General features: G+C 35.0%; 1 protein-coding gene across 3 annotated transcripts; it reads left to right on the top strand.

Moving 5' to 3' along the window:
- Window positions 1-1,009: 1,009 nt before the first annotated feature.
- On the top strand, window positions 1,010-6,079 carry LOC108329937 (uncharacterized). 3 transcript variants are annotated; one of them, XM_017564331.2, is made up of 10 exons: window positions 1,010-1,138; window positions 1,305-1,507; window positions 1,629-1,695; window positions 2,190-2,218; window positions 2,315-2,523; window positions 3,070-3,188; window positions 3,440-3,535; window positions 3,612-3,687; window positions 4,343-4,496; window positions 5,764-6,079. In XM_017564331.2, exons 2-10 carry the CDS (start codon window positions 1,319-1,321, stop codon window positions 5,914-5,916), a joined length of 1,092 nt encoding a protein of 363 aa, XP_017419820.1. In that variant the 5' UTR covers window positions 1,010-1,138; window positions 1,305-1,318; the 3' UTR covers window positions 5,917-6,079. The 3 variants fall into 3 exon arrangements, with proteins under 3 accessions (XP_017419820.1, XP_017419819.1, XP_017419821.1); XM_017564332.2 differs by having other exon boundaries at window positions 1,042-1,138; window positions 1,439-1,507; XM_017564330.2 differs by having other exon boundaries at window positions 1,018-1,507.
- The last annotated feature ends 18,280 nt before the right edge of the window (window positions 6,080-24,359 follow it).

The raw sequence follows: 24,359 nt of genomic DNA on the forward strand, positions 1-24,359 counted from the left end.
GTATGATTTGAAATTGAAACAACTTTTATTAACATTTAAAAAATATTTTTATTAAGAGTTAAACAAATTAGTTTTCCCCTAACATCATTATTTCTTCTTCTTTTACAATCATGTTTTTGTTACTGTAATATGTGTCTATCATTTTGTCAGAAACAAAACCATATTATCTGCTTCATGAAAATGCTTTGATACAAAATTGGAATAGCAGCTGAGTCACCAATAATAAAACAACTTATTTATTAAGTGCATCCTGAAGTAATTTATCTAATTAATTTATAATAAAAAGATGAATTTAATAAACTTTATCTCTTTAATTTTATGGAAGTTTAATCATTCAACTCCTATTTTTTAAAATCCAATAACCTTTTTTCATCACCACTTAATAAAATGAAATTAGTCAATTCCATATTTAAATCTTCCTATATATTATCTCCTGCCCTACATATATAAGGAACATATAGAAATACTTTTTTCCCTAAATTATAAAAAATATACAATCACTTTCAAATATATTAATTATAAATTTGGAATATAAGGATATATATATATATATATATATATTATAAATGTGTGTGGTGGATACTTAAAAAAGTTAAGGATTTTCATAATTTTCACCTCCTTCACTTTCAATTTATCCATCAAAAATCTCCATCATGAGGTTTTGGCTTATTCTCCCAACTTGTAATAAAACCCTTTCTTCAATAACGAAACGCAATAAGAATGTCCCTTTGGAAATGTGTGCATGAAAAAAGTATATGCTATAATCAATACACTTAAACGATGTTAATTTTCTTCTAATTAACGTAAACATCAGTTAATTTTTCTTATTTGATTAAATATTAATATATTATAAATAAACACGTACTTGAATGTTATTTAAGACAATTGTTACTAATATTTGGTAAAAACAGCAACTTTTTTTCTGTCTTTGATTTTTTTTTAAACATGTAAAGAAAATTAATATTTTTTTTGGAAATATTATATTGAAATTTGATGAGTAAAAGAAAGTTCTAAATCCAAGTGTGTAAGGTTGATTTGGGTGTCCATGAAAGGTTGACATTTTCAATAGTTTGGGAACGACATAGGCGAACGGGAAAGCAGGGCAGAACACCAACGTAATAACGCAAAGCCTAAGATGGTAAAACAAAGCCCAATTTCATCACTTTCTTAATCTCCTCGTTACACTCTTTCAGAAAGGCAAACTAGAATCTTCATCATTTCTTTTTTTCCGCTTCGAATTGCAAAAATGGGATTGATTTCGTTGGTAAAGGAGCTCTTGATGGCTTTCTTTTTCATGTGTTCAGTGCAATTTTGGAGAATGGCGTTGTTGTGGTCTTTCTCTGTTCTTTTTTCTTATTACCGATTGTTCAAGGCTTCCCTATCACAGTGGCTAGTGTTCAAACCTGTAATTCTCGATAAATGTCCTTTCTTCTCTCAGAAACTCGTGTCCTATCCCAGGTGCTCCCCTTTCACAAGTAATTTTAGGCCTGTTTGCGTTGTCACTGGTGTAAGTCGTTCGTTTATATATTGGTTCCGTTTTTTCTTTCTTTGTTTTAGTTAGTAGCACACTGTTTGATTTTGGGAATTTTTCAAATTGATTCTGGGGTTTGGTTTTTGTGTCGGCGTAGGCAACGTCTGGCCTGGGATTAGCTGCTGCTTATAAACTTTCGAAGGAAGGATATGTTGTTGCCATTGGTAAGTGTTTATTGTTATTCTTATTTAACTCTCGATTCTAGTTTTTTTTATTGCTTTGCTACTCATGCTAGAATAACCAAATTGTTCTAATATCTGGTTGAAGAAGAAGGACTTGTAAGACACTCTTTTTCAACTTTTTCTTTACTATCTGTGAAGGTGTAATGTTTGTATCACACTCTCTGTGGATGCGACAATAGTGTAAATAAAAGATATTGATTGGAAAAAAAAGGAAGAGAAAGAAAGTGAGAAATGTTTTGAAAATTAAAATGGAAAATGATTGTAATAGGAATATAAGTGAAAACGAGTATGTGAAAATCAAAATCCTGTCTGGAATCTCGTGCTGGCTTTACTAATGAAGAATGGGGTCAGGTTATTTGGTGGAATCTGCACAAGATTTCTCCTATAACGAGGAAAAATATTGGAAATAGTATGTTGTTTTGCATTCTTCTTCTGGTCTATGTGATGTATACTTAAGATTCCAGTTGTGAATGCAGTTGGACGTTCACAACAGCTATTGTCAGAGGTATTTTCCTTCAACACTTTTTAAAAGTAACGGTGATGATGACTCCACACTTCATAAATCTCTTATCGGTGTTCCCTGGTTCCCTCTGTCTGATAGACCATAAGAAAAATCAAAGATTCCAATGAAGATGCCCACCTCAAAGCTTTTCAGGTGGACATGTCATCAATTGAATCAATCATAAAGTTCAAAATGTCCTTGCGACAGTGGCTTTTGGATTCTGATTTGCACTGCTCACTACAACTACTGATAAACAATGCTGGAATACTTGCAACATCACCTAGAGTCACAGCTGAGGGCTATGATCAGTTACACAACTTTTTATCTAACTCCTTTGATTGTATTGAAGAAGTTTCACTTTGTTATTGAATAACTCCTGTGCTTATGCATGCTCTTTGTAACACAAAAATCATTGCAAAGGCCACATGCTTTCAAATTTTATTATTACTTTTAGACTGCTGATAATGTGTTTAAGCTACGGTAAATGGTTTATAAGTGTTTGTTACTTTTTTAGAAAATGTTGATTAGCATGATCAACATGATTTTATGGAACACAAAAACACAAGAAGGAAATGTTTATAGTTGTATGTAAATATTTTGTTAGAACTGTTTGCTCTATGAAGGTGAACCTTGGTTCAATTATAAGATTGTTTCCTGGTTTTAATTCTTGTAGATCACCTCTCTGCTTGTAGGGGCAACACTGCATATATTTATCCTTCCAATACTGTACTAGACGGTGGTGCTACCCCATTTCTTTTATACCTCTTTTTCAGCTCCAAGTTTGTTTGGTACCTTAGTTGTATAATTAGTATTAACATTTAAAATGTATAAATGTTTTACTGGTTTATTCCCAGGATGATTGGTACAAATTATATTGGTGCATTTGCTTTAACAAAGCTTCTACTACCACTTCTTGAAAGCAGTCCTGTATCTTCCAAAATTGTGAATGTCACATCCTTTACACATCGAGCAGGTATGGAAAATCATCATAATCATTAGTTTTTGGTCAATATTGTTGTATGGTAATCAAACACTTTTGGTTTGATTTTGTTCCATTAAATGTCTCTACATCAGCACTTCTCGTATAGAAACACTTTTATTATTATTCTTATTATTCTTATTATTAAAAATGATAAAAATACTAAAAGAATCATGAGGGTACCTTACCAATACCCATGATAAAAATACATCTCATATAGAAACTGATCAAGCTGTTTTATCTAGTTACTGATGTGCAGGTTGATGAGGGAACTGTATCCGGGAAGAGATTTTTGAGATCTATACAATATCCATATGCACAAATATATGAGTATTCTAAATGTATACTGCAGACTTTGGATTAAGTTATATAGATTACTTTGTGTGTTTATTCCTAACAAGCATTTTTTTGGTGAAGTATACCTAATTCTCTTCTCGAAGGAACTCCACCGACAGCTTTGCCTAATGGGAAAATCTCACCAGATATTTGTCAAGTATGTAATTACTAATCTAACTTTTATTTCCTTTTCTGTCTTGTTTCCAAGTGCCGTGTACTTTTGTAGTATTGATTTCTTTTAATGTTATCAGTTTACTAATCAATGTATAACTGTCAATTTTGTTGTTTGAATGTGTTCATCCGATACTTCCATTTCATGCCAGTCTACGTAATTAAATTATAAGCTTCAGGGAGACATTTGAAAAAACTAACTTGAGCTTATGGAAATTATCCAAATGTGCCCTTGGTTTGCTATGTATGTTTTCTGCACAGCTCATGATGTGTTCTTCTTTTTGGCCAAAGCATAAGGACTCAGTTGTTTATTTGCCAATCATGTGCCATGGATGAAATTCATGCATGTATGTTTGACAAACCTGTAATGTAATTCTCTTTGGGTTTTGAAATTTCAATTAAATGATGAGATTTACTGGGTTATTGGAGTGAATTTTGGGTTGCTAGGTTAGATGATCCAATCTTCCAGTAGAAGAGAAGGAATATAAATAAAAAATAAGACAAGGAGCAGAAATTGGTACGGAAATAAAATGAAAAAGGATTTGCAAAATGTATTAAACTTTCTGTATGAAGCTTTGTTCTCGTTTTTCATGAATTCTACTTCACCTTTAGCTTTCATTTTTTTTATTGTTGCGCATTAGTGTTGCGGATCCTGGAGTTGTGCAGACAAACCTCATGCGAGAAGTTCCAACCATCCTATCTAGTTTGGCACTACGTGTGTTGAAATTTCTGCAGCTGTTGCAATTCCCCGAGTCTGGGGTTGATTCTATTATTGATGCTGCTCTAGCTCCACCGGTAAGAACTTCAGTGGTACTTATTGTTGATAACCATTTTTTACTAAGTGCCATTTATAAACCACTGCACCAACTCCCTTAATTACTATTCCATCACCTCGCAATGCCATTCTCAATTGCTCTATGTCATTCCTTTAATTTATCCTTTCTGTGATGGAAAGGCATCTTGAACTCTAGCTAGGAAACAATATACTTTGTCAATTATTTCAACAAACTTTGAAATACATTAGAGTATCCAAATACACATTATAAAACGCATACACAAACCTGTGCTTTCAGGTAAAATAGGTTTCGATCCATTATATCTCACAAATGAACGTTTTTACACACATTAGAGGATCTAATTACACATCACGCACACTAATAAACACATTCATTTAACCTAGGTTCTCCCAATTTTCAGTTGTAGTAACTCTGCAGTTCTCTTGTGAAATAAAACTTCTCTGAAATTAGGAAATTAAGATGTATGCTTACAAAGATATATATGATGTTTATTTTATTTTAAATGATTAATCATCTAAAGTGTTTCTCCAACTTAAGGGTCTTACAAGACCCTCTCATGAAGTCTAATTTTACTTTTATTGGATCCTACCATACCACATCATTATCAAGACCTTCTTACAAGTTTTGCTTTCAAAACGTAAGGTTTTATACGACTAACTATTATATTTTTTACTTTATTTTCTTACATCTTTAAAAATCAATTTAATTATTATAATTAAATATCTTTTTATTCTCAAGATCCAAGGTCTTATACAAGATCCATGTCTTAAAGTTAAGACCTTGATTAATACCCTGGAGGTGCTCTAAGTTGACTTCTTATCTTAGGTTTTCTATTAAATGGAGAAAAAATTATCACCGTTATAATCATTTTCCACCCCATTTATTCAGTTGACTTCTAATTGCTGGATAACCCTTTTTTGTCCATGAACCTGATCCATTAGTGTCCAAGGTTTTGCCTCAGATTAATCTAGCTTGGTTGAGTGATAAGTAAAGTCTGGCCAAACTTAACCAATTCCTTTTTTTCCTCGATTTTATCTTGATGAACTAGTTAGAAAATAATATAGCAGGGCTTATACCAATCTCCTGAAAGCTTACTTAATTTTAAGCTCCACATCTATTACTTCATCCACCTGTACCTTGCAGTTCAACTATACCCTCTGTATGCAACTTTACGCTTATGCTTACGCTGATCTCTCATGCCTGCTCTAATTTTCTGTTATAATAGCTTTTGAGTTCATGGTGCTAAATGGACTTACATTTTTCAGGGAACATCAGGGGCTTATTACTTTGGGGGCAAAGGTAGGACTATCAACCCTTCAGCACTTTCACATAACGCCAAATTAGCACGTGAGCTTTGGGAAAGTACAAGTAAGCTGCTGTCTGTGACCCCTTTTGGTGCTGAGGGAAACAGCTGGTAGCATTGGTTCGTATGTCATGTCGTATAACAAAGTGAATAGGTGGCAATTGCCCATGTAGATTGACAAATGACAACCCATTCCTCATACACAGTACTGAGGTTTATAATGTAAGAGATGTTTTAAAAAAGTACAATATAAACAATTCATGAACCTTCGCCTAGTATTTGCCACCATCCACATGTCGGCTTGTAGCGTTGTTCATATTTCATTTTCTGGTATTGTACTTGATTCATGTGCTAAGTCAATGTGGTAATGCTAACGTTAAATTTTTAATTAATAGATTGAATTTGAACTTAATTGAAAATGCTTTTAGCGAAAAAAAACTTAATGGCCTTGCTCTGTAGAATTTACCTAAAATGAAATATTGGATAATCTGTGGTTATGGCTTACAATGAGGTATCTCTCTGTGGTGTATTCAAAAGAGCGAGCACATGAATTATGCATAAGTGAGTTAATATGCTTTGGTGAATGCATGTATTCTTCAGCTTTCACGTCAAATATCTATGAATGGCGCATATATTAGTGAAAGCTGTTGATTGACTGGTTGTAGGAGATTTTTCAGGTTGTTTATTTGTTGCCAGGTCCTAGAAGTATCTTATAGAACGTTGTAGGGTTTGAAAACATTTATTTGCAAATTGGGCCTTATTTTAAGTTTATTATGGTTGTTGGTTTATGATCTCTTTATATTTTGAGTAGAGGATGTTAAATTACTCTTTGTACCAAGTGCTACCTGGCGTAAATTAGTGGAGTAAGAAAAAAAGAAGTTTGAATAGAATATGAATGGTTTAATTGGTTTCTTTCTCACTAGTTTTGCTGCACATTGTTAAGTTAGTCTAACTTTTTAAATAAGTTTAAATTTGGTTTAAACCCTCGGGTCCTCATATTTATGTGAGAATCTCAGTTGGGTCCTCATATTTGAAACTGTCTCAATTTAGTCATAATATTTGTAAAATTGAACAAATTTTACCCTATCCGTTAAGTTGTCCTAAACGGTGTTAAACTCTGATGACGTGTTTATGCTGATGTGAATTATTTAATTAGGTGAAATTTTTATTTAAATTAAAAAATTATCACATGTGTCAGCCTCTTCCCTACCCAAAATTAGGGTTTCAGATTGGGGAAAGGGGTTTCTACTGTTGTACTGTCACACATGTGAGAATAGGGTTTCGCCCCTTCTCTCCTACCGCGCCGTGGAGATTCATGGTTGTGCTTCTCTTTTTGCAATTTCATAGATGATACAGGTGAATCAAACTCATGGTGTAAATTAGGAAAGCTTGATGAATAGATTTTGCAGGGAATTTTCTATCGGGATATGAAGGTGGAGGCTTGGTGGTCACGGTGTTGCGGTGGTGATGAGATGACTGCGCAGGGTTCGCAAGAGAATTGGGGAAAACGATATTGGGTTTTGCTGTGTAGGTATGTGCGATAGTGGAGATGAAGGAGACGAACACAGTGATAGCGGTGCATGGTCGCGGCGATTTGCGATTGGGGTTTTTCTGATTGTAGGTTTGTGTTGATGGTGGGGAGAGCACGATTATGGGTTGGTTTCTGGTGGCTTCGAGTTGCGAAAATGGTGACTTGTCGTGAGCGTGGGCCGCACGATTCTAGAGAATGCCATGGAAGAGGCTTGTGATTTGGCTTGCAGAGATTATGGATGCGTTCGTGGAGATTTGCGAATCGCAGCGGCCATGGAGGCATCGTTGGCGTTCTAGTGATGGTCTAATCCGATGGAGAAAATTGGGTGGTGGCGTGAAGTCTTGCGCCATTGATGGCAGCTGTTGTCTGAGGCAAGGTAGGCATTGTATGTACTATGAAGAGGATGATGCGTTGATGGAGGAGAACGAATTAGGGTTACGCGACGGCCTTGCGGCATGATGGTGGCGGCACAGTTGCGGCATGACGGCAAAGTTGCGGCAGTTGCGACACGACGGCAAGAGTTATGAAATTAGGTTTTTTGTAGAGAGGATGATGAGGTGACAATAAAAGTTATCAAATTCCACGTCATTACTTAAAATTTATTTCCACGTAATAAGATCACACATATCAGTATCACCACATCTATCAACAGACTTTAACGCCGTTTAGGACAACTTAACGAATAAGGTAAAATTTGTTCAATTTTACAAATATTATGACCCAATTGAGACAGTTTCAAATATGAGGACCCAACTGAGATTCCCACATAAATATGAGAACCATCCGAGGGTTTAAACTTTTAAATTTCGTCTAACTTTTTAAATAAGTTTTAATTTCGTCTCTGGTATTAACCGTGTTGATATAAAAAAAAACCTACAACTTTTTTTTCGGGTAGACTCTCTCTTTCTTAGTGATACTAGATTCAAAATTTGTCTTTTTCAAAGACATTTCTTTTTTACCAAATAATACAAATTCATTGAGATAATAATACATGGGAAAGTGAAAAAAAAAATAGTAAATCGTGCTTTGAAAAATTCGTATTTCAAACTAGCGAATATTCAAAGCTGAAATGGCGTTTGAAAATATGTTTCGAATTTTTTTTGTTACAATGCTTTGAAGCATCAATTCAATTTTTCTATGGTGTATAAAAACATATTTTATTCATATTTTTTTGTCTGACATTGTGCTTATATATAATTTCCATTTTTTTACCTTACGTATATATAAAATTTTCTTTAAGAAATTGTGGTTAGAATATTTTTATTTCCATTATTTAATATATATATATATATATATATATATATATATATTAAATTCCTTTTTGGCTTTTCTTTACTGAAATATTTAACGTTTTAGGCAAGGTTTCACTGAATTTTTAATTGTTCTTGAAACCATGTTTTGTTTTGTTTTAAAATAAGTTATTGGTTTTTAATTTTCTTAAAAAAAATATTCATTGTTATTTTGTAAATTTTAAATTTTACTTATATATTTTTATTTATAAATAAAATGAAACTGTTGTGTTTATTTTACTTGAAAATTATGATATTAATTTAATGTTACTTGAAAATATAAAATGATAAGGTCGTAATTGAAAACAAATGATAATATTGAAAGATTATATTAAAAAATAAATAAAATGACATTTAAGAAAAAAAATAATATAAGGAAAGATAAACAAACATTTAAGCAATATCAACTAGTGTATTAATTTGTCATGAAAACAAGATAAGAATAACGAGGATGATAATTGTATCCTGTGTGACGGACGACGCAACATAATATCCCACATCGACCAAATCGGACGACTCTGGAGAAGTGGAAGCAGCGAGGGAACGACTGAGTCAGCATGTAAGATCGAGCGAACATCATAAGGGATGTCCGGTCGAATTTAATAAATAGGTTTTCTTTGCAAGGTTTAAGGTAAATGGTAATTAGGGGTATTGGGTTGAGATTGAGCTGAGATTAAGATTTCACTAATCTCAAGCCCATGTCAAAAACTATAAATACAGGTCAAAATTAAGAGGTAGATGATCAAAATTACTGTGCATTTAGACAGATACAACTCCGAACGGTGGAGCGAAGATGAAGATAGATCGTTATTGAACGGCTACAAAGAAGAAATTGTGCATGTGTTTGAAGTGACTCGATACCCGAACTATGACAATTTGATAATGTTAAACCACAAATTTGTATTAAAGTTCAGAGAACTAATTACAAAACCAATTGTGGGATGAGTTCTCTCAAAGCAATATTTATTGATTACCTTTCCTCGACGGTTATTTTTCAAAAGAAAATATCACTGTTTTTTAAACTTATTTTTTAAATTTATTTTTTAATATAGATCTTAAATATGTGAAAATTAACTCTGTGTATAAATATATATATATATATATATATATATATTCAAAATAAAAAAATTATATTATTTAATAATATAATTAAAATATTGTATAGAAAAATATTATAGTATAATTTTAGGATGTTATATAATTAAAAATAATTCATGATCACAATTTATGGTACATATTGGAACTGGCAAGCTCACCAATTTAAACTTACCAAGTAAATTTATCAAGTAAAGTTGAAATTTTCCTTTTCCTGGACTCTATGTATGCATACTTTTATTTATTTGTCTATTTCATATTGTCTTAAAATCTCGATATCAGAAAGGCTAGAGTCAAAATTTTAATAGCAAACTTTAGTCTAAATTCACAGTTTTTATAAAAGTGATGGGTGCAAAGAAGAGAGAGAAACAAATGGATCTAGAGGAGTAGAGGAGCATAAGAGAGGGAGAAAAAAGTTGCAGGTTTTTTAACTAATTAAACCAATAAGAAACTACCTGTTCAACTAATGACTTTTATATTTCAAATTCATGAATGATTGGCATTGTTTCACTTGATTTGGTCATGTTTCCTTTTTTTGTCAGCCTTTGATTTGGTTTGGTGATATTAAGCTACCTATTAAAAGTATCAACTCCCAAATTAAATGGTGATTATTGGATGAAATAAAGCTATTACTGTTGCATTCAAAGCATATTGATTAATCATATTTGTTCAATACGTACTAAATCAAGTTTTCTTACGCCACAGTACCCTTAAGCTATATAGTATATTTTGTATACTTTAATGTAACATTTGAAATTATTCACAATGTATATTAATAAAATAAATCTTTCACTTCCATTTAAGATTTACACAGGCAAATTATTTAACTGTTTTTCCTGCTACATCGTTTGTGTCTACGAAACTGATTCGGCGTGGAATGAAAGCAGTTTATTTGAAACGGGCTGGTGGCAGGTTGGATTTGAGGATGACATTCAGGTCCGTCTTTCAAATGCAAAGGAATATGCTCCAGGAAGGATTCTAACTCATGAAGAATTGACTAAGAACATTTATCACCCTACAATGTTCTCAAACAGGGTAATATAGATTTTTACAAATAAATTCACACTTGTCCATATATGTGGATAATATCTTAATGAATACTCATATGCAGTGGCTAGTATATTTAAGGTTTAATAGGTTCGGAGATCCCTATATTTGCGGGTTCGTTTCAATTGGGTCCTCTAATTTTAGAAGTGATCAATTAGGTCCCTTATTGTGAAAAATTGAATCAATTAAGGCCTCGCCGTTAGTTTCATACTAACACCGTTAAAGGGGGTGACACGTGTCAGTTCATGATTTTTTTGAATTTTTGAATTATATTTTTATTATTTTTTTTTTATTTTTTATTTTTTTAAAAGTAAAATTTTTAAATGCCACGTGTCAAACGGATAGTGTGCCACGTGGCAATGGCAGTGTGACATGGCACTGACAGTGCCACGTGTCATTGTCAGGCCACGTGTCATTGCATTAGTCTCAATTTGGTCCCTGTATTTTTATTATGTTGCAATTTGATCCCTATATTTTTATTTTGTCTCAATTTAGTCTTAATTTTCAAAATTAAACAATTTTTTCCCTCCTCAAATTCAAACAAAATTTAAATTGTATATAAATCTTAACAAATATTTTTATGAAAATTGATATTTTTAATAAATATTTTTAACAAGATTAAGATTAAGTTTAATTATATTTATATTTACTTATAGGTATATTTTTAATGAAAATTCACACCAGTATGTTATGTCACTGTTTTATTAAACCCTTATAGGTATATTTAAATAACATAATTAACATTTATATGATTAAGTAAATATAAATATAATTAAACTTAATCTTAATCTTGTTAAAAATATTTATTAAAAATATCAATTTTCATAAAAATATTTGTTAAGATTTATATACAATTTAAATTTTGTTTGAATTTGAGGAGGGAAAAAATTGTTTAATTTTTAAAATTAAGACTAAATTGAGACAAAATACAAATATAGGGATCAAATTGCAATATAATAAAAATACAGGGACCAAATTGAGACTAATACAATGACACGTGGCCTGACAATGGCACGTGGCACTGTCAGTGCCATGTCACACTGCCATTGCCACGTGGCACACTATCCGTTTGACACGTGGCATTTAAAAATTTTACTTTTAAAAAAATAAAAATAAAAATAAAAATTAAAAATAAAAATAATAAAAATATAATTCAAAAATTCAAAAAAATCATGAACTGACACGTGTCACCCCTTTAACGGTGTTAGTATGAAACTAACGGCGAGGCCTTAATTGATTCAATTTTACACAATAAGGGACCTAATTGATCACTTCTAAAATTAGAGGACCCAATTGAAACGAACCCGCAAATATAGGGACCTCCGAACCTATTAAACCTATATTTAATTACCCATGGCTAATGAATTTTATTTGAAAATTTCTTTTCTAAAATCAAGTGATTAGATAAATTTGGGAAAGAAATATTAATCTTAATTTTATATAGTTATATATATTTTTTAAAATATATAAAAATACTACTAACTATTGTTATTGCTACTATTACTACTTTCAAGGGGTAGATCCGAATCAAGACGACTCTATGGTCATAATACTGGAAGTGGAAAACTTCACTGTCAAAAAGGTCCTAGTCGATTAGAGTAGTTTATTAAATACTATATCAGAAGACCTACAAGAAAATAGAGTTTTTAGAAGAAACGATAACCCCTTACGAAAATCCCGTGTATGGCTTTTTTTTGGAGAAAAGGTGTCCACCAAAGAATATATCGACCTCCATACCACCTTTGGAGAAGACAATTTGACAAACGATACATGATCATAGACACAAGCACGTCTTATAACATCTTGTTCGGTTATCGTCACTTAACCTGCTATGTGGCATGGTGTCCAGCCCCACCTCGCTATGAAGTTGTCGTCCTCGTCAAGGAATATTATCATCGTTCACTATGACCAAAAGACGGCTTGAGAATGTTACATTGCTAGCCTTTAGCTCTAGTTCCTCCCCCCACTCAATACCAACAATGTCGAACAACCAAGAGTAGTTGACACAATCATAAAAAGTGACAACCTTGACCTCATAATAGGCAATTATGCAAGGATAGAATCGGTTGGGAAACCAAAATGTTTTCCTTACAGGAGGATAAGAATATGAAGATAAGAGAGGAAATAGGCAAAGAAGGAGAAAAAATAATAGGCCAATGGAAAGAAGACCAATGGAAAATGATGAACGTGTGTGGACTACACGGAACCTAACAAGGCATGCCCTAAAGATGCCTATCTCTTACCCATCATTGACCAATTGGTAGATGGAATGGTTAACCTATACTTTTTAAGCTTCCTATATGCCTACTTAGGTTACAACTAGATTCTCATGGTTGATGGTAACAAGATGAAGATCACCTTCATTACAAAAGATGCCAACTACTACTACGAGGTTGTGTCTTTTGGCCTAAAAAATATTGGGGCAACATAACAAAAACTTATGGACAAGGTGTTTAAACACCTACTTGGCAAAAGTGTTTAAGTGTACGTAAATGACATAATGGTTTAGTCGCTCACCCTAGCTCAGCATTCACAAAATATGTCTGAATTAATCTTAGCCCTGCGTGCATATAACTTACGATTGAATCCAAAGAAATGTGTGTTTGGGGTATATGGCGACAAGTTCCTGGAATTCATGTCCACGCATAGAGGGATATAGGCAAACCCTAAAAAATGTTAACCAGTCATTGATATGAGGAGTCCAAAGAATGTTAAGGAGGTATAATGCCTCATTGGAAGGTTGACATTCATTTATTGATTTCTTCCTCGATTATTAAACAAAACTCATCTAATCATCAGACTATTAAAGAAGTTGTAACATCCCAATTATATAATAATCAATATTATATAATAAGGACGTTAACATTCAAATATAGAGAACAGTCAGAATTTTGACGTGTAATTAAATGTAATAAATTACAGTCATCCAAATAAAAGGAGTAAGAATTTAAACTTAAACAATTGAAAGGATTAAACACTACAAGTGTTCAATCAAGAAATTCTAAGAAGACTATTCTGCAAAATCAGCAACCTCTAGCTCTTGATCCAAGGGAAACTCCGCGACAACATCTGCTCCCATCCAAGTGGATGATCATCGCCAAAGAAACATACCCAAACAGCACATAACAAAAACAATGCAAGGGTGAGCTAGATATAAAAACATGTTATACAGATAGAACAGTTAAATTCAATGTTATCATACTTAAATTCGTATAAAAGAACAATTAGAGCATATTCATTAAACCATAATTCCACCCACTCATACAACATGCAAAAGTCATCCAAACATGATAAATTAACATCTACAGACTTGTTACTTTATAGACCGACTCGTTACTTCATAGACAGACTCGTCCGGACTTGTATGAATTCTGTGTAGCTTCGGTGTTCGTGCACCCGGGTGATGTAGTAACTGGAACTCTCATCAGCTGCCACCCGAGGTTAGTCCTATCTGTCCAGATAATCCCTAGGACTAGGACCTCCTGCCGTTCCCACACATGACGTACTCCCCTCTACGTGAGGACGAGTACTTACGGAACATCAGGATGAACAACTGGCTAAGCTTCCCACATTCATACTTTACAAATCTCAATAATCAAATTCTGAGTCGTTCCTCCGTGGAATGCTCATTTAATCATTCATACTTTCATTTCATCTCATATATAGTTCATCATTCACTTTTGATCATATATTCACATAATTCATGTCATAGATAATATTCCAAACATTGGTACACATAATTCAATCCAAAAGCAAAGGAAATTAAAATTCAACATATTTGAAAAATACTATTTGGACGAACGCTCAACAACTCGGACGAACGATCAACTATTCGGACGAACGCTCAACTATTCGGACGAACGCCAACTATTTGGACGAACGCCAACTATTCAGACGAACGCCAACTATTTGGACGAACGCCAACTATTTGGACGAACGTTCGACATGCAACTTAAGGACGAACGCTCTCTGGACGAACGCTCACTGGGACGAACGCTCGCAGGGAAGGACGAACGCTCTCTGGACGAACGCTCACTGGGACGAACGCTCGCTGGGAAGGACGAACGCTCTCTGGACGAACGCTCACTGGGACGAACGCTCACAGGGAAGGACGAACGCTCTCTGGACGAACGCTCACTGGGACGAACGCTCGCTGGGAAGGACGAACGCTCTCTGGACGAACGCTCACTGGGACGAACGCTCGCTGGGAAGGACGAACGCTCTCTGGACGAACGCTCACTGGGACGAACGCTCGCTGGGAAGGACGAACGCTCTCTGGACGAACGCTCACTGGGACGAACGCTCGCTGGGAAGGACGAACGCTCTCTGGACGAACGCTCACTGGGACGAACGCTCGCTGGGAAGGACGAACGCTCTCTGGACGAACGCTCACTATTGCATCGCGCGCTCAGGCGCGACATGCCAGGCGCGACTCTTCCAGAGGCTGGGGCGCCTGGGCGCGACAGGGGCGCCCGGGCGAGAATTCTGCAGAATGCAGAATTCTGCAGATTTGAGGCCAGAACCTCGTTTTACCATTTTCAACCCTTTTTATTAACTTCTAACACCCTAAAATCATGTTTTATACTAGATTGGACTTACCTAATTGATTATAAACGTTCCTTATTCAATTCTTAAGGGATTCATACTCAAATTCAGCCATAAAACACCTATTTTCACCACTTAGATACTCAAAATCCAATTCTACCACTTTACACTTATTTTGATCAATTTGATGGCTCTAACAAATCATAATACAGTGGGTGAAACTGTTCCAAAAGCTCAATAACACTCTAGACCCCAAATGCTCAAAATCACTACCTCACTTCCTCTCCCAAAGACTAAAAAGCTATGAAATTCCAATTTCCTTAAATTCCAAAAACATACAAGATTACATACATGAATCAACACATCAATTTCAGTCCAACCATACATACAACCACAATTTTCCAGCATCCTACTCATGCAACCACTATCAACATCCCAAAAATCCAACTCCCCTTACCTCTTGAAGACTTCCTTGCAAACCTTGAATCAATCCCTTCATGTGTTTCTCCTCTGCCGTTTCAACCCCGTGCCACAGTGTCCACCTCTTCCTCCCTTCTTCTTCTTTCCTACTTCCAAAATCTCTAAAAATGAAGAAGTGAATCTCCTTTTGTGTGTTGCCGGATGAACCTTAGCCATTTTCTTTGCTTCCTCATTGTCATGCCCACTTAAAGCTTCTCCCCCACCTCTTCAACAGATGCTCCCCGTGAAGCCCTTCCCCACTTCCAAGTAAAACCAAATCCCGTGACTTCCTAATTGCTTCCCCCACCCCTTCACATGCTCAGCTGCCCACATGAGACCCACCTCCACCACATTTTCTTTTCTAAAATAATATACGGTCCTTACAGAAGTCAACCAAGTTTGTCTGGGATAACGAATGTCGAAAGAGGTTCAAGTAACTCAAGCATGTTTTTGCATCACCCCCATCTTGTGCAAACTGGATACTACCCAACCTATCTTAGTCTACATTGCAACCATTAAGGATGCCGTCAGTATCGCCCTTGTCTAAGAAATTGATCATGAGCAAAAACCTATATACTTCATACGTAGAACCCTTCCAGGATGTTGAACCCAAATATCAAATGATGGAGAAAATGACTTTCTCTCTTGTTACTACAACAAGAAGATTGTGACCTTACTTCCAATACCTAATACATAAAATTTTGTAGAAAATGGATCTCGCGGGAAGAATGTTGACGTGGTTTATGAAGTTATTAGAGTTCTCTATCCAGTACGAGCCAAGGGGGACTATAAAGGCCCGATGCTTAGCAAACTTTACTAGTGATTTATAAGGTGACTGTGTATTTGACAATGAATGGTGGACTTTATACGTAGATGAATTTTCTCATCCAAAGGGGCTAGGAGCCGGTATAGTCCTTTAAGGACTAAATGACATACTGATAAAAAAGTCGTTGCATTTCAACTTCAAGACATCAAACAATTAGATTGAATATGAAGTCATCATAGTCGATCTCATCCTAGCAAAAGAAGTAGGAACAAACAAGATCATATGTCAGACTGATTATCGACTTACTATTGGTCACCTTACTAAAGACTATTAAGTAAATGATGCCCTCTATTGTAGTATTACCACCTCATCAGAAACATGATCGACACCTTTATCAAGGTGAAGCCGGAGCATATCTCTAGAGGAGACAATATGAGACTCGATGTGCTCTCTAAGTTGACGAGTACTAAAAGAAGGGGTGATACAAGTCGTTACTACAATAAATATTATCGTAACCATCGACGAACAAAATGGACAAGTGCATGCAGGTTAACATTGAAAAAGCAACATGAATGACACATTATTTCCACTAACTCAAGACTTGAGGGACACCCGAAAGAGAGGACAAAGGTTGGGTAAGGAGATTCACCCACTACACGCTAATGGGGGATGATCTGTTTAGAATAGGCTATAATGGGCCTTTGTTGAAATGTGTTACTCTAGAGCAAGCCGAGTACATAATATGAAGGACACATGAAGATATTTGTGGGTACCATTTTGGGCGAGAACTGTGGTAGCACGAATCTTGCGAGCCAAATACTTTTAGCCAATTAAAAAGGCATATTATGTTGATTATGTTAAAAAATGCATACCGTGTTAGAAGCATGGAAACATCACACACGACAAACAAGAGGAACTACACCATATCTTCTTCCCATGGCCTTTTGCGAAAAGAGGAATGTATATTCTCGATCCTTTTGTGTCATGCAAAGGCTAAGTTAAATTCCTACTAGTTTGCATTGATTACTTCATCAAATGGAAAACTGTTGGGAAGAACATAGTATATTGGTATGGTGTGCCGCATACTATCATCACCAATAATGGATGATAATTTATAGACAAAGAGCTAACCAAGTTTTATATTGGTCTCGACATCAAGCACACTACTAGTTTAGTGGAACACCCCAATGTAACGGCCAAGCTGAGGCCACCAACAAAGTCGTCTTGGTAGAGTTAAAGAAAGATTGGATTCAGCCAAAGGAAGGTGGCCAAAAGACTTATTAGAAGTATTGTGAGCATATAGGTGCACTCCCTAGTCTTCAACCAAAGAAACACTCTTAAGCTTGATATAGGACACTGATGTCATGATTCCTGTGGAGATTGGAGAGTCATCTTTGCAGTGGTAACAATATGACGAAGAGTGTAATTACTACAAGAAAATATTGAGTTACCTACATATAGTTATATACAATTTTGGATCCATAGGTAAAATAGGTATTATATACAAATTTTACCTATGGATACTTAAAGTTGAGTTACATACAATTTTTTTTGTAGGTAATGCAAAAAATGTTTTCCATTGATTTTCCGGATGTAAAATCCATATGTAGAGTTGGCACATTAGAAAGAGAACTTTTGCGAAGGATATTATATATAGATATTAATACAAGATTTGTAAGTAAGTAAGAAAAATTACCTACTGATTTTGCATACGGATTTGGAAATAGTTAATTATTAAAAATTAGGCTTAATATCTCTTTTGGTCTTTCGAAAGAGGGATAATGTTCAAAATGGTCTTACCTTTTTAAAAATGTTGAAAACGGTCCCAAGTTGTGAGAAAACGAGTCAAGTTAATCCTTTTTGCTTACGACATCAAAAATGTAACGTGTAGGTGTCTCCCTGGACAAAACATAATGAAATGTTCAGTTTTTTTCATTACGTGGCAGTATGAGGTTAAATGACGTGTAAAATTAAAATTAGGACAAAAAAATTGATTACGTGGCAATGTTTTCGCAAATGTTAAAAAAAGAGGGGTTAGGGTTTGGGTTCGTGCAACTTGGTCACTGAGATAAGGAATGTGGTTGCGGCGAGATAGGAATGGCTTCTTCCTATGGGCGAGATAACATGAACCAAATTTGGGGTTCTTTAATTGATTACAAATTGTATATCTGTAATGAATTTTGATCCATTGTTCCCTTGTTCGTGCTTAAGGTTCATAGTCCTTTAGCTTTTATTACAATGGTTGACAGTGGCTTATGAAAGTGGTACCACTTTCTTTACTTGAAAGAGTGGTTTACACAGGTTGAATGATACAAGCAGGAAGCAAAGAACACAAGAATGATTATAATTTGATTAAAAAAAGGAAATTGAAACCCAATAAAGTATTTCCTTTTATAACATCTGAAAATCCTGATTACATTTGTTAAGAAACCCTAATTTGGAAAAAGCTCCAATTTTGGAACCCTAAGGAAAATCCCCAATTTTCTAGTGTCCTTCTTCTTTTTCGGTGCCACCACGGAAGAACCTCAATCAAAAACCCTTATTCCAAATTGGATAAACCCTAAACCGAGAAATCTCCAATTTGTTTTTCACGTCCCGTTTCTCGCTGGTTCTTCTCTCGTGTGGGTCTCAAAACCCTTAGACATGGCCATTTGCTTTCTACACCACCATTAAGGTGAGGAAAGTGGTTGTGGCGAGATAGGAATCACAAAACTATACCAAGAAAAACACTAACCTCAGCTACGCTCTTGAAATTGCACCTTCAACGAACCACCACGATCCCAATTTCAACACCACTCTCACCAGATTCTTTAACCCTAAACGCGAATTGATTCTAACCTAAATCTCTTTTCTTTTAACCCTATGTTAAAACATTTCCACATCATTAACTTTAATTTTAAAAATTCAAAATTGACATGTCATTTAAACTTACAGTGTCACACAATGACAAGAACTGGACAAGTCATTATGTTTTGTCCAAGGGGGGCATATGCACCGTTACAATTTTTACGCTGTAAGCAAAAGGATTAACTTGACCTGTTTTTTCACAACTTGGGACCATTTCAACCTTTTTTAAAAAGGTAGGACCACTTTGAACATTTCCCCTTTTTCGAGGGACCAAAAGAGGTATTAAGCCTAAAAATTAAAACTAAAGTTTAACGCTCTTCACTCTCTTAAAATTTTTGCACTCGTGCTCACTCACTCTAAATGGAAAAAAGAAGCTCACTCTCGAAAATAAAAAGGTCACCCCCTCAAATCTTAGAGAAGAAGAAGAAGAAGAAGGTCTCACTCTTATATCCAGCCTAATCTTCGTTGATTCTCTAACGTGCCCACCCACAAAAAGAACCATTGTTTCAATGATGACATCAAAACCCTAGCCTCCACCACGTCGCCTCCTCTCCATTGGTTCGCCTGTTGCCTCCTTCTTCACATAAAGAACCACCTCCACTCGAGCTTGGTGCAGGTTTCTTGACTTTTGGAGCTTTCATCTCGGGACCATGGAACCCTTGCCGCTACGTCACAAAACTCTCATCTCGCGACAACCACCGTGTCTTCTCGCCTTTAGTGAGGCTTTCAAAGGTTAGGATAGACTCCCAAATTGAAGAAGGTATAAAACCCTAGATCTTATAACTCAAGCATGAATGATTTATTTTGTACTCAAACCCTATATTCTCTTCTTTATTCATCTTTACGAGCCTTAAGCCTCAATAATGAGTCACAATTGCACACTACCATTCGACCAATGTAATTCTCGTCAATATTGGTCATGATCGAAGCGTTCGTTTTCATTAGTCATGGTTCTTTGTCTCTACCTTCTTCATCAGAGACTTAAGGGGTTTCTCTCATTTTCCCTTCAATATCACCTCCTCTCATTATTCCTTTGTTTCTGATTTGTTTTGTAAGGTGTGAATTGGGGATGATATTCTTTGGGTTGATGGTTGTGGATTGGTTTTGTGTGTGCAAGAAAAAAATTGAAAGTGATGATGGTGTTAGTAGTTGTGAAGATGGCTATGAAAAAGAAAATAGGTTAAGGCATTGCGAATATCGACAACATAGATCAACATTATAGTGGTTATAAAAGCTCGACATCTTAGCATACAACTTGACTATCATCATAAGAGTTTGACTACCAGTATGATAGTTAGACAGTTAGCTAGGAAACTTGGTTAGCATTATAACCAGCTCAACATGCATCATGGAAGCTCAACAGGTAGCATGAGAGCTTGGTTGGTAGTATAACCAACTCAGCAGACAACATGGAAGCTCGACAGACAACATGAGAACTCGACCGACATTATTTCTATATTTTAAAACGAGGAAACTAAAGTTGAACTTAGCCATGAACCCATGTTTTAAGCTCTCAGGGAGATTGTCATCATAATGTTTGGATTTTTAACATTATTAAACCTATTTACGAATATTGTATGTTTAAATCATTTGCTTCAATGATTGATTATTAGATATTATATAAATTCTCTGCAATGCATTAATATTATGAACTTTTATGATAAACTTCAATGTCCATGATTGCATAAGCGTTGTAGAAAAAAACATTGTTATTAAAGCTAACAAACACATTACCTATGAATTTATCCGTAAGTAATATTAGCCACGACTAATTTACTTACATATTTTTTGTTCGTAGGTAAAACTGCTTTACCTACAAATTTTGTGACTTACCTACGGATATTTACAATAAGTAATAATGATTTTCTTGTAGTGAATCAAAATTGTTTTGGTACTAGCCTAGACTTGCTAGTCAAAACAAGAAAAGGCTCAAATTTGTGAGACAACTACAAAGCAGAAGGTGGCTAAAAGATACAACTCCTGGTTGAAACCTATGAGCTTTAGAAGGGGTGATCTAGTATGGAAAATGACCAACAATGCCAGAAAAAGTGACAACAAGTTCTTTGTTAATTAGGAAGCGCCACTTCACATAGTTGAAGATGTTAGCAAGGGTGCTTATAAGCTAGATTATTGTTCAGGACTGCCTGTATCCAATACTTGAAATGTAACCCATTTTAAATTTTACTTTAGCTAGAAACTTGTAGATAAATGACTAATTGTAACTCTAAGTGTACTATTTCCTTACTCGGTCTTTTTCTCTAAGGAGGGTTTTGGTCAAGAATGCTTTAATGAGGCACTTGATCAATAAAATAAAGAGTTTTCTACCTTCATGATTAGACTACCTTACATTCTCAATATTTTACAGGTAGTCAAGAAGTTCCATACTGCCTAACTAGGTACTGTTGGTTGAATCTTTCATGTTGTTACCTGTCGCATACATAGGCGGTCTTGATTGAATCTTTCATGTAGTTCCCTGCCACCTACTTAGGCAGTCCTGGTTAAACCTTTAACACAATATCCCAAGTTTAAAACTATCCAATTTGGCATGAAAATTTCATGACAATAAGGAACACACTTCTCAATCGTACATATATCTGCTATCCCATTCAGTTTAGAGAAATTACAAGTTATGAAAATCAACCAAAGTAGACAAAAGGATGGCAAAAAATGTTGTTCAAAAAGTGTTGTTCATTTGTGTTAATCCATGATGGACAATGTTTATACGACTTTCGGTCTTAATATATCCGGTCGTAAAGAAAGAGAGACAAACAACAAACTACCAAAGAAATACAATTTTTATCATCTACTAGTCGACTCCATCTTCAGGGTCGAAAATCTCCTCATCTTCCTTTAGGGGATCAACAAAAATAGAGGGGCTTACTCTAGCAGTCTCTTCTCCGGGTGCATCATCATCAATGACATCTTCAACTATAGTCATCTTCTTATCTGCTTTGGCAGTCGTTATCTCATCCGCATCCATCATACGAACCTTAAAGATGTCTTTATTCACGTCAAATCTTACATCCTTAGAAGAAACCTCTTAATATAAGAACTTTATCTGCCTAATTGCCATATTGAAGTTGTTGATATGCTCAGTTATTATAAACTTTGGCAAAACAACCATGTTGGCCTTTGCCCGAGCCTCCTTCTCATCAACAATTTCCTTTTTCAAAACATCGTTTTCCATCTTCAGCTCCTTTTCTTTGTTTATAGCCTTCTTCTTAGAATTTATTTGTTTTCCAAGGTTTTAACTGCTTTACGTTCTTCTCAAGGGGCCTTCTTTTCCTCAACCCATGCATTTTTATTGTCCTCATAACTCTTTTGCAGATTGGCTAACTCCTCGGTCCTTTTAATCTTCTTCTTGTCGACCAACTCCTTTTATAGCATGTTAGATACTTTGCAGCCAAACACCAAAGATCGACTTTGGAATTCTAAAAGTGCACATATCAATATGGTTGACTCAATCTCTTTAATCACCTTCAACTCATTTTCCTTCAATCTTATCTACACCCATTTGCACATAGTAATAAAGGGACCTTCCTACTGCCCAATTTGGCAGCCTTGCTCCCAGAACCAGAGCTACCACATATGGCAAGGAGCTCAATCCTTAACTTCTTCCTATCCTTATAGACACCTTGTTACTTAGACAACACCATCCGCTTTTCATTTCTCTATGGCTGATGAGTGTCCCCCACCAGACCTCCTAGGCTGGGGACCGAGGTCTCTCTAAGCTTTCTCGCCTCCTCGACCAGTTAGTTCCTCAATTTACAAAAACATATCTTAATTCACCGCTACCTTAGCAAACACCACAAAATTTTCAGATCAGCTTAGAATTATTCAAGTTACATAAAATTTTAGCCTTACCTTGCAAATCAATTACTAGTTGGGTGGACAAATACACCCTAATAATGTTTTTTATAGGTAATTTACGAGGAAACTTCTATAGGATTCCAACAACCCTCCTATTTTTTTTGGAAAAATGTCCTTATGTCACTCCTTATACCTAAAAGGGTTGTTTGTCCAGTAAAATGAAAACTTTGGCTTGTCATCTTCATCATAAAAGTGTGATCGGGCCAGCCAGGTTCACTATCACTAGGGGTGGCAATGCGATACGAGTTAGCCTATAGGTCCGCAATGAAAGTGCGAGACGAGTTGGGGTTTCGATCCCGCTAACCCATATAAGTTTGACCCGCATTTACAAACATATACAAATATCTAGTAATACCAACATATATAAATGAACTTGGAATCGGTTTTGGACATACAAGAATCGATTCCCACACACATGTAAGCTTCAAGGAATCAATTTCAACCATTTAAAGAGTTAGTTCCAAAAAACCAAGAAGTGATTCCCCAACATTCCAACGTCCACACAAGCCTATTTTTCACCTAAAACCTCGCGTGTTTGGTAGCTCCATACATTCCACAACTACCATGATGATGCCATGACTACCATAGATGTGTAACACCTTTCTTTTATGTGAACGAGCTTCTTAACGTGAACAAGTTCAAGAACATTATTATAAAAACACATTCAATACCCTTTAATCTTCTTGTTTGAAATAAGATTGGATCAAGCCATCATCCTACTAATTCACATTCTCAAATAAGCACAAATGAACACAAACCGTTTTTGTATATACATACTCTCTAATCCTTCTTTGTAGAAAATTATTTTAAAGATAGTCTAAAAAAAATTCAATAATTTAAAATTGTATTTAATTTCAATTAGATAGTAATATACTTGTAAATAGGTTGAATCTTTAACATTTTATGGAGAATAATTGATGCTTTCATACTTCAATCACATAAAAAAAAAACACAAATATTCTAAATAAGAATAAACTAATGATAATCCTCTTGGCCGTAAGTTGCAAATCCAATTCCAGTTGAGGAGTTAAAAGCTAACCGTGGTTAAGTTATGTGGGTCCCAGTGTGTTATAAAAAAGTGTATATAGATGAAGAATAAAAGGAAAATA

This window comes from Vigna angularis, chromosome 4 (genome assembly GCF_016808095.1).
Source record: "Vigna angularis cultivar LongXiaoDou No.4 chromosome 4, ASM1680809v1, whole genome shotgun sequence".
NCBI classification, from domain to species: domain Eukaryota; kingdom Viridiplantae; phylum Streptophyta; class Magnoliopsida; order Fabales; family Fabaceae; genus Vigna; species Vigna angularis.

Bases quoted from the DNA above. Each gene is read 5' to 3' on its own strand.
- LOC108329937 (XM_017564330.2), top strand. From the start codon at position 1,247: ATGGGATTGATTTCGTTGGTAAAGGAGCTCTTGATGGCTTTCTTTTTC. The intron at 1,508-1,628 runs GTAAGTCGTTCG...GTGTCGGCGTAG, and splicing joins CTGTTTGCGTTGTCACTGGT to GCAACGTCTGGCCTGGGATT. The intron at 2,524-3,069 runs GTTACACAACTT...GTTTATTCCCAG, and splicing joins ACAGCTGAGGGCTATGATCA to GATGATTGGTACAAATTATA.